Consider the following 12,030-nt stretch of genomic DNA (forward strand, 5'->3'; position numbering starts at 1 on the left):
ATACATGGGACTTTATAGTACAGTGCTCTCTTCAGAATGACTTTACAATACATTACATTTTACACTTACCTTTGTATTTCCTTCATCCTCGACAATGCCCAAACTCTTACATTACTATTGCTCCATGTTTTATATCCAGTGTTCCTTATCTATCTATCTATCTATGTATCATATTCAGTTGTACCAGATTGCTGCAACTTTATTCATCATTCGGAGATGAATAATTATCTATCTATCTATCTATCTATCTATCTATCTATCTATCTATCTATCTATCTATCTATCTATCTATCTATCTATCTATCTATCTATCTATCTATCTATCTATCTACTTTTTAACTTAACCTACTTATTCACTCATAGTTAAAAATGTATGTATCACTTTTGAGGACATTGCTTTGATGAATAACTATATAATATTGTTAAAGATTATGGTCAGTTACGTTCAAAGTCACTCCATTAGTTTTACCTTTCACAGCAGCCACACTCTCGCAATAACACAAGATAACACGAAACCAATTTCGGACTTTTTAGAACATTCACAGGCTGAAAACATACCCATTCACACACAAAATGCATCTTGTCCCTCGTTTTTCTTTATCCATGGTCCCATGGCTCAAAGTAATGTGTTTGTGTTTATGCTAGAAGGAGTTTCAGTCTCCTATAAGGAGCTACTGGCAGTTGAGGGGGGAGCACGGAGCGGGGTTGAAATTTAAAACAACAATGGTGGCTCCTGAGTTAGCTTAGAGGCTGCAATAGCATCAGTTTTATAAAGACTGGAGAGTTTTTCTTCAATGAGAGAAAAGAAGGCACTAAAGGCTTTCCTCAATGGAAATAATGTTAGTTTGTTTTTTCTTCACCTGATTGACTTCAGCCAGAGTCTGATAGACACATGGTTCATCCAATTACCTGCCAGGTATGTTTCTACAATACAGTTTCCATTGAGGCTTTCTAACCAGTCAGGTTAGTACTAGTCTACCTTAGTATAAGTAGTAATTTAATATTTTGCTACAACCTTCTTGAGCTTAATTGAAATACTCCACGGTGCTTTGGTGAGGCGTTGAGGTGTCGCTGGCCCTTTAAGAGATGTTTTGACTCCGCACGTGCTTTCCTTATATGGGAGCAGCATCAAACGGTGACCGTTAGTTACCTCTGCTGCTGCTGCTCTTCTCTGCTCCGCATCGAGCCGAGATATAAAACCCTGCCGGAGGAGAAAAGAACAGTTCTGTCAGACACTGAGACACAGAGCAGCGGCTGAGGAGTACCTTACAGTTAATTCACCATTGATAAGTAGCTCCGGACAAATGATTTCACTTTATGACATGGCAAAGAGTGGATATTAACCCCGTTCAGGATCACGGTTGGTGAGTATGGATTTTTTTTTGGGGGGGGTTTATGAGTTTCTTTGTTGGAGCAACAAAGAGATGTATGCCACCGAGTTACTGTTAAAACATATTTTCACATCACCGTTTCTTCCGATATTGTCAGCTCAATGTTTTGTTTTGGCTTTTGACTAGTTAAATGCCCAAAACAACAAACTTTCTTGTATTAAATACTAAATGTGATGACAAGTATCGGAGGTTTTTTGTCTCCATTTTAATGTCGCAAAGTTACAGAAGAACTGCAATGTGCTGAAAGAGCTTCATATGTTCAAGGCAATACCGTTGTTTTGGTAAAATGACAAGTGTTGTATTTGCTGTTTTTTGCTCTTTCATCATCATCTTTCACCATTGAGTATAAGGACCAGTGTCAAGCTGGCTACAGTCAAACACAAGGCTACCGGTTAGGTGTTTCAAAATAAAAGCCTCTTTGTGACAACGTCTTTATTTGGAAGTAATAAGAAACATTTCAGGAGAAAATGACATGTAGAGAGCAAATATTCACATTCTCTCGTAATGATCTTCAATTTTAAGCCACGGTAGAATTATTTGTAAGGCTACAGAAGGGCATGTCACTACCAAATGACAAGTTTTTTCAAGTAACATTTGTTGCAGCCTTAATGCTGAAAGCACATTCACCTTACCTGTAGTCTCACTGTGGCTGACTTGACGCTGCTTTGGTTCAGCATCGCGAAGCAGACTGACCGACAGTAACCTCTTACCAATAGAACAATGAAACACAAGTATATAAGTCAGTCAGTCAGATTATGTTTTTGACATATAGGCTATGTCATAAGCTGTTGTATGTTTACTTTTGGTGGCATTGGTAAAAAACAGGCCATTTATGTCAATTAACAGTAGCCTGTTTTTCATTCCTTTCATGTTTCAGTGTTTCCCCCCACAGTGTGAGCGGGGTCAGCGCAGTAATGCATTGTTTTTTTTAGTGTTTTTAAGACTCTGCATGTCTGCATTGTTTGTGCGACGTCGACGAAATACATTTGCTTTGTTTTCATTCGGGGTTTGAAGACGCCAAAAATATCTCGTTCATTCAAACAGTCGACGGTCTTTTATCGTCATTTTGAAAATGAAACTGTCATTTTCATTAGTTTTCTATTTAAAATTATTCGAAGACAAAGGAGTTAAGAAGAAACAAATCCTGTATGGGTGCGATATGACACGTGAGCCAGGACTGATGGTAAACAAGTCTAAAAATGAATATTTTTGTGTGCACCACTAGAGGCGCACTGGCTCTGCACCATTTGCGCTGCTCGACACTTCCCCCAAGTCCCTTTATCTCTGTATACGATGTGTGTGTTTTTTAAACAAAATAAGACGGTTTGTGGAGGGTAAACTCATCAAAAACGGCTTAAGCTTCTCAGATAGTATGATTACAGAAAACATCAGTAGACTCAAGCTGATGCAATGTCGATGAAAATCTGGTCTTTTAATGGAAAATAAACATGCAAAAAGGATCTTATGTCAGAATATCAATCCTCAAATGAAGGTGGTCAAGTGGTAGAGACATTTCCCTAATCAAAATTGATAACCAACCACTGGGATATGTTCAAATGTAAAGAAGTATTTTTTTAGTGGTTGTCCACCCCCACACACAGCAACATTGCAGATCACAATATGGCACTGTAGGAGTTGTTTTCCCCCCTCATCCATTTCATGGGATTTGTGCAGTTGTGTATTGGAATAAGAACTGTAAAAGCAAAACAAAAAAATATATAATTTGTAAGGACGGGCAATGCTGTTTCTAGGGTAGTTCAATGGTTTAGTATTGCTTTGGTAAATCACCTGATCTGCTTTTGCAGTCATTTATTCAATCAAATTGTGATTTATGTATTTGGTGAATATCTGTATGTTTTTGTCTTTCAGTAAGACTACAGCAGATACTTTATATTGTCAGTTTAACTGTGTGTGCCGTGACTGCTGCCATTAAATCAAGTGACTCATAAAGAAAACAGATGTGCTGGTACAGCAGATATTGGGACACCGTGTTGTTTGTTCATCCCAAAGGTCCTGTTGGTTTTAATTGCATCATTACATACATTCCAGTGGATTTAGGGCCAATCACATGTAACTGTGGAAAATGTATGAAATACAGTCAACCTACTTGTATAAAAACTAAAATGTCAAAACAAAAAAGGGAAACATATTTGTTTAGTTTTTTATTCCTACCGTGTCGTCTTTTTGAGCATCCCCCACTGGCAATAATTTAATGCTACAAGGCATACATTCTGAAAATGATGCCATAAATTAGTTTCATCCTGAAAGTAAGTGGAGAATGTTTCTGAAGTGATTACATGTTACTACGGTGTTACAGGCTGTTCTTTATTTCATCTGCATTTTTCATACAAATAACGAGTGTGTATTATACGTTTTTGTTAGTGAAGAAATCAATGCACTGTAAATTGTGTGTATTACACATATTTATTTGGGTGTATGCCGCATATTAAAAGAAGTAGCCGTAGAATAAGACAGCAATGAGAAGACTCTGGGTGTTGTTATGATTGCATTAAAGAAAATGTGGTGTAAAACCATCCAGGTCTGAATGAATGATTTGATAAGGGCAGGACTTTGCACGTCATGTTTGAATATCACTGTCCTTGAAACTGTTGCATTCAGGTTCTACTCTCCAGTCAGCTTTAATCTGTAGAAAATGCATTCAGGATAATTAACAGGATTCCATTGATACTTTGATTAAAGATTTCCCACTTCAACTCGAAGTTATCCACCAAACTTGAGCAACACCAAAGTAGAAGTGTCCAGACTTTGGAGGTGGATGTCCCGTTGTCAATTTCACAGCCAAAAGTTAAATGTTCACCATAATACAACTTCTCTTCTTACACAAACATTGTTTATATAGGACCTGAGCTATATTTCCATCTTGTGCTGTAAAGCATGATGACCTTAATAAAGGAGTTAAGGGTCTCAGTCTTGAGTGGCTGACTGATTTTAGCTCTGGATGTTCATGCCTGTCTCAGAAACAGGATTACAGAATTAGTTGGATAACTACTAAATGCTTGTGTATTTTACTTAGCATCCACATAACAAATTAGGTTAATTCTTTGAGCAAAAAGACACACAATATCACAAAAATGCAATAAAAATGTTGTGTATTTCCGTCTTTTGGATTAAAAAAAAAGTCTGAGGACAAATCCAACTGAGACTGGATTTGAAAATTTTAAGAATCTGCAAATAGATTTTTAAAAATTGCAGGACAAATTGTGCATCCCATATATAACACGTGCCATTTAGTAGATTCAACAAAGCCCAATGCCTAGTAAAATAAAGTGCATCAATGTATGTACTTCAAGTTAATCCACTCACTGTTTAATCAGTAGGTCGTTTAGTTTACATTGAACAATGGGGTTGGGGATGTTTCATCAAATGTAGTGAGGGTGATAGTGAGGTGTTAACAGGGTGAAAAACAACTTTCACCACATAAAGACTGCCCACCACCCACATATCTTCGCAGTTTAACTAACTTGACCTTTGGACTGATGAGTCCACATCAAGTGAACTTGAATCTGCGGTGGTTATCAGCCCTACTCAGTCATCAGGCGACTCCATTTGCTGAGTGTTGCTGTACTTTTGGCTGGTCTGCATTTCAGAACACCTTTGTTCAATAGGTGAATTTGGCATTATTTTCTGTTAGTAACGATTCTTTGTTTCTTATGGAAATTTAGATTTAATGTGATATAATAATAATAACCAGCCAGGTAATGTTTGTTGTGTTTGGTTTTTCGCCTTTTGATATGGTTTATTTCATAAAAAGTTCTCTTCGTCTGGACTGTTGGTACAGTCACAAGGCCTTGGCTATGTGACTTTCTGTTCTGTTTTCACATCGGTTTTGTGCGTCAGTATATGTAGGCTTTACAGTTGTTCTTTATAAACCATATATTTTTCCACAGGAACAAAGCTTTCTGTTTTTAATGTTTCCACAGTAATGAAAGTGTTATTTGTGAGCATTAGTTTTGTCTGTTGTACATAGCTTACCCTCTCTCTGTCTTGTCTTGTTGGGTTCACAGTGAGGAGCTGGAGCGTGCTCAGTGAGGTTGGGATCGTCAGCATGTCAGTCTCCACTCAGCTGGGTTTACTGCTCTGGAAGAACTTCACCTACCGACGGAGACAGACTGTAAGTAGGAGTGCTTCAAATGACTGAGTCATAAGAACAATTGACTGGATGAGTACAGTCAATTGTACAGAGTCATTTTTTTCATTGCCAATGAATCGGTGGTTTTATCAATTCGTTGTTTTTTTTCTTATTTATTGAAAAATACATATCCATCCATTCATTATAAAACAGAGGTTTTCACCAAACCTTGCTGTGTGATTTGTGTTTATTTCATTTTATTTATGACCAACAAAGAAAATATGTACCTTCTTATATTTGAATTTGTCTTTAACAAATTCAGTACATTGTATTCTCCACTTGTTTGAAGTTAGCTGTGTTAATAATGCAAACAAGGTCATTTTTAGGTCAGTCCAAAAATAAGACTTAAAAAACTCAAAATCGATGGTGTCTGCTCTTTTGTATCTCAGTCACATTTTCAATGGATCAACTTTAAATCAGAGATTATATTTCCAGTACCGCATGACTGGTCATAAGGGCATTACATAGACTTTCTCAACTTCTTTCTTCATAAATATGCAGTGTTTCAATGCATATGCAGCTGACAATAATGGGAATTATGTCATTCTCCTCCCAGCCACTCTGAAAAGCATTACAGTTTACAGACAACTGTGAGTCAGTCAAAGATGGGATGATGATAAACGTCAGATCCATTGTCCAGTTACCATCTTGTGCCGGTTGATGCCCACACACTCAAAGTTATGTAAATAAAATTCAGTTCCAAGCTTTAGCATAGTAGTTCTTTATACTTGAGGAAGCTCCTCTGAATACAATTAAGCCATTTGACCATCAAGCAGAAACTCCTCCTCAAAGTGACGGCTGTGGCTGCTTGGCATTAAGTCCAATTATTTCCAACAAAGGGATAGAGTGCGTTTTCTAATACGGTGTCTTTATTCTTCACTCCCGCATGGCATGTCTGCCATGAGGGTTAAAGCTGAGACACAGGCAGCTGAAGTGGAGTGGCCATATGGAACAGATGGACATAGTCCTCTAAAGCCTGCAGACCTCTCTCTGTCTCGCTCTGTCTCCCCTTATTAACCCACATACTTTAACCAGACTCATGTTGCCCCCCCCCCCCCCCCCCCCCCACATACACACACACACACACACACACACACACACACACACACACAATGATGTGATTTTCTTCTAAAACAGCAGAGATTACTTAGTTGAAAATACACAAAAACTTCAAAACCTCAAAAAGCTTGTCACTTTTTTGTGATGATTAACTTATTTGTTTCCCAAATGTTTGTTTCCCAAAAGTGGCATGCCTTGTCTTAACTTGATTAACTTCTGTCATTATCCTTTTTATCTTCTTCCTCAGATCCAGCTGCTGATTGAGATCATCTGGCCTCTGTTCATCTTCTTTATCCTGATCTCAGTCCGAATACATTATCCACCCTACGAGCAACATGAATGTAAGCAGACAGGGAGGAGTGGTGGCTCGACAGATTATTTTTTACTTCATTGACATCCAATACTGTACAAGAATTCAGTTGACATTTAAAACAAAATATAAATAATATGTGTAGTTTTAAAAGTTGAAAGGGTGAAATCCTTAAACTAATACAGTTATGCACAAGAAAAGAGGAGTAACTTGATTTTTCATGCTAATTAATGCCCATTTTATGTTAACCATTTTAAATGCTACTGATGAGTATCAGTTTGTTAATCAACTGTTCTAATACATTGTCTATTTTAAGCCATTATTTGCTTTCCTATTGGTAAGATCAACATGTTACTTATCCAAGGTTTCCATGTTATTGTCACAGGAGGATCCCTTGGATTTGTCAACATTTGTTTGCACTGTGTGCATGTGACAGGATCTTTAGCTCCTGGAAAAGTTGGTTTCACAACTCTGACCACATTTCAGCTCAGTAAAATTACAACTGTTCAAAAGCACAAACTATGAAACAAAAATCAAATCAGCCTTTCAAATAAGTTTTTAGTTATAAGTTATAGTGACCTGCAACAAAGTTTCCTAGGGTATATTTTGTTAAGTATTTATTGAAATCCTACAGGTATCAACAGGTGTGGTTCATTTACTTAGATGGGTGTGGCAGCTACATTCTGGGAATTTATAATATTGGTGCAAGTTGATGCTTATACGCTACACAGACTTACGTGGCAGGTGCATAAGGAACAAATCAAGTGAAGTTATGTTATCATTTTGGGCTTGTTGTCCACCAAACAAGTTCCCCTGTTTGGAAAAAAAATCATTGATATCAAATATCAGTCCGAATCCAGTGAACTCTAAAGAAGTGGGGCAGACACTTATCTTTCCAGTATAATAGCTAGTTAACCTCAGTAAAATTCAGCAGTAGCAGTTAAGTTAGCTGATAAGAGTACAAACAATTGTAAAGATGATGTCAATACAGTACTTACTTATAGTGGAATACTTTTTGGGGTTATAAGTTTGTTTGGCAGGGCTTTAAGTGGAATAACTAGTTACTGAGACACTTGAAACAGAAGGATTCACCTGATTTGAAAGAATGACAAATATCCGTATAGTACAGTGCCTCTATGGGGCACAAATCGCTCAAAGTCAGTGTTTAATCAGCATTTAATCAACTCGGTCACAGGCCTAATGATGTGTGTACAAACAACTGTTTAACTGATATTAAAGTCCAAATTTAAAACTAATCTTAAAAATGACATGCTCTCCCTTTCCTTCCCAGGCCATTTCCCGAACAAGGCCATGCCCTCAGCGGGTACCCTGCCCTGGGTACAAGGTATCATCTGTAACGCCAACAACCCCTGCTTCCGTAATCCTACCCCTGGCGAGAGTCCCGGGGTGGTGGGAAACTTCAATGATTCTATGTGAGTAACAAGGCCCTCTTGCGGATTCACAGTTCAGTCAATGCACCACTTTGACCGATTCAGTGTATTCACTTTGTGCCTTTTTATATTATTATTATTTTTATTAACTTAAAAATTCTGATTCAGTCATACAATGTAGTCTTCTGAAAAATTCACAACGATCCTCTCATACTTTGAATGCTCAAGAGATGTCAAACAGTGTGTCTGATTTTGTGTCTTTCTTTGAACATTGGCAGAATCTCCCGTCTGTTCAATGACGCCAAGAAGATCCTGCTCTACACTCAGAATGATAAAAGCTACGAGGGCTACAAGGGACTGCTGAGGGCTCTGAAGAAGCTCCAGAAAATCACTGCTCGTAAGCACATGCCTTTGATTTTTTTGAATGACAAACTGATTGATCACTTCAGTCACCTGCCCGTTCACACTGATCATCCATTCATCCATTTTTCTTGCCTGTTTTCTCATTTAAGCAGAAAGAAATACTCCTACACAACTGCACATGCAGATAGGATTTATATGTCAGTGACTCAGTTTATTTACACATATGTTTTCGGCAATATATTTAATCTTGACGATGACCTGTTCATTCTTTATTGGAAAAAAATAAGTAGATTGTAGTTTGTTCAGTGTACTAATCATTTGGGGGGTTTTTAAAAAAATGAAGGTCCTCTCTCTTTTCTACACTTGTCTTTTATGTTGAAATATCCCAAGACATTAATGCCAATGTTAATGTGTTGATACTTTCCAGTGTCATTGGAATCTCCTAGGATTTAGATTAAAAAACGAAAGAGTGCGACATGCCACTCAATAGGGACAAAGTGAATCATACCAATGCATGTATTTAAAAAAAATGATAAGCTGCATATTAAAACTAGATAAAGTGACTTGTCATGGTCACTTTGGAAGCGTAGCAGCTGACTGAGTTGATGTTAACTTGAAGTCTTGTAGTAATCAGAGTATCACGTGTGTCTCTTCCTTATCACTGCCCGTCAGTCGTGGTGGGCCCCTCTCCCAGAAGCCAGTGGGTGTTGCACTTCACTCTTATCACGAGCCAGTGGTTGTGGTATAAGATAGTAAAAGAAAGTCCACAACCCCGATGATCAATATACAATCACTGCACAGACCTGGGAGAAAATGTTGACTTGTTTTGACTGGACTGTTGCTGCTCTCTGTCCGTGAGGAACGATCACAGACATGATTCTGCAAACTCTGCAGTTAGTCTTACTGCACATTTAATCCTAATCTTACATTTTCACAATGTTTTCAGTGGAACATTTTAAAAAGAAAGAGGGAGATGTTTATTATCGTGACCTGGGATGTTTTGGAGAAGAGAAAGGTCATCTTTCTAAAATAACATCTTGTTGATGGCCCCACTGTGCTGACTCGGTCAAAACGACCTGCAAATAGGAAGGGGGGCTGGGTTGACTCTATACCTACTTTACTTCACTTGAATAGAAGTCACACAAACACATTAACTCTGCTCACTGAAAAGTATTTTTCCATTAAAATTCAGTAGCCTCACTGGGTCATGGGAGGCATCTCCAGCCGACCATGTGGATAAAGACAACCAGGACAAAAAGGAAATGAAAAACATGTATAGTCAAGGACACTATGTCCAGACCAATTACTTTGTAAAATCTTTGTCAAAAAAATCTTCGATTGACAATTTTAAGAAGTCATTACTTTAGGTAGAGCAAATGGTCCTAAATGCAAATCCATCGTATAACATTTAAATCTGGTCCACAGAAAATATTGGAAGATGAGGTAAAAACAAATTAACTTAATGTTTGAGCAGTTTATTATGAAATTAATGATGTTATGAAAAAAAAATGAATGCTGTATAAAGTGGAGCATGATGCCACAATAAAGGGCTCAGTTAATTTCTATAGTGAAATGAGAGAGTTAAATTAGACTGGCTTTTGTTTTTCCTTTAGTGTTGCTACACTACAGCAATATTCCCAGATAAACAGTTAGTTTCTATAAATAAAGGGGGTATTAGTTCACATCAGAACTGAATGTAAGGCATAATTGAGCAGAGTGTACCATCAAAAATTATGCAACAATGCAGAACAATCAAGGTTCTTGTTGTTTTGGCGGCAGTCTGCTTTACTAGCCCAGAGGAACACCATGTTATGCAATGGCCCTACAAAGCATAGCATGGCCTGAATAAGGAGATAGATTACATATTAGAGCAAATGAAAAGAAAATGTGTTTTATTCAATTGTAATTGTCAAAATTATGCTTATGTCGCTCAGTTTGATTTTGTGGTGTACAATTTCCTCTTGCATTTCATAAGAGTCAAATTATAGATCTTCATCTTATCAACTTTGTGTGGATCATGACATTTTTGTTTTAATTCAGGCTGTTATTATTTTAACAGCACATCCATCCACAATTAATTTGTAAATGCACAGCATTTTGATCAATCCCAAATTCCACCATGTATTGCTTTTTAATCCACGTGGAATACTCTACATTCCCCGAGTGATGCGGTTAAGAACAGCATGCATCAGAGAGCAATAATTCAGCAACCAGCGGGGTCAACGAATGAGAGGGAAGGGGCGCTGTGAAGGGCCATTTCCCCATCGGATAGCTTGATGAATCACACAGCACAGACTTGTTTGATGAGGTCTAATGCATTCCTGCTTCATGAGATAGTACAGAATGAAAAAAAATTTTTGACCATTTAGAACATTTTTGAGGTGAGAAAGTTTTTAATACCAAAAAGAAAAGCGATTGAGAGATAAGTGGTCTGATTGTCAATTTTGAGCTTTTCATAAGCCACAGCTTTTTTCCTTATCTTCCCACCTGTCTTCACAAAAGTGAACCTGAAACTGAATTTGCATAATAGAGGAGAACATTTTACTCTTTTAGGCTTTCACCACCGTCAGACCGAACTTGATTTCCTAAACTTGAGACTGTGCTGCCTTTTTTCTTGAATGTTTGTATTATTTGAGTTTGCATAGACACACATGCGTTGCATTCTTTCCTTATCACCTTAACCATAAACATCGGCCCAGCATGTCTAGCTCAACCTTTACTTTAACCTTTAATCTAATGTCTATAGCTTGAGTGGTAAAGCCAGGTGCTAGCTTCGTGTGGAAGTAAAAAATCCACAAAATAGGCTCTCAAAAACAGCTCACACAGGCTCAGGTACAATCCAGTTTGCACATTATACCACCATTTTGTGGGTTTAATTCATTACTGTCGGAATTTGATCCATTCATCCTTTCTTAATCGTTCTGCAAAGTCACTTGGCCCTCAGGAATACTTCTTCATGCTTGTTAGCCAAGCTGTGATAGATTTGAGAATATTTGGTTCCACAGAGATAACAGCCTGTTTATGGACCAGTTTGACCAGTGAAGTCACTGGTTGCTAAGTGTATTACAGTCATCATCATAAGACAATAGGCACAACCAGGAGCAAGCATGAACTTGCATGAAGCATGAAGTGCTAGAGTTGGGCTTGCCCTTGTGAACAGCTCTGGCTCCAACATAGGAAAACCAAACACAAATGAGGTTTGCTACTTTGTATGTTGTCTTACTTCAGAAAACCTCTCTGCTTCTGATAGCTGAGGGGATTTAGACCACTAAGGCAGTGTAAACAAAGACAAACACACAAATAAGATTAAACACAGAAATTGAATACAAACAAGCAAGCACTTTTGTTGACTGCACACAAAATACT

The 12,030-nt window shown here is 37.7% G+C and overlaps 1 protein-coding gene across 2 annotated transcripts in view; it reads left to right on the forward strand.

The window, feature by feature from the left end:
* The first annotated feature begins 1,232 nt into the window (after positions 1–1,232).
* Positions 1,233–12,030, forward strand: part of LOC310961311 (phospholipid-transporting ATPase ABCA1-like) — a 39,436-nt gene continuing 28,638 nt past the window's right edge. For both annotated transcript variants that reach the window (XM_083933336.1, XM_083933337.1), the window contains exons 1-5: positions 1,233–1,364; positions 5,417–5,523; positions 6,848–6,941; positions 8,202–8,343; positions 8,580–8,698. In XM_083933336.1, the coding sequence (XP_083789462.1) occupies positions 5,458–5,523; positions 6,848–6,941; positions 8,202–8,343; positions 8,580–8,698 (421 nt within the window). In that variant the 5' untranslated portion in view covers positions 1,233–1,364; positions 5,417–5,457. The remainder of the gene's footprint in view (positions 1,365–5,416; positions 5,524–6,847; positions 6,942–8,201; positions 8,344–8,579; positions 8,699–12,030) is intronic.

This window comes from Echiichthys vipera (genome assembly GCF_963691815.1).
Source record: "Echiichthys vipera genome assembly, chromosome: 2".
In the NCBI taxonomy this organism is placed as follows: Eukaryota; Metazoa; Chordata; class Actinopteri; order Perciformes; family Trachinidae; genus Echiichthys; species Echiichthys vipera.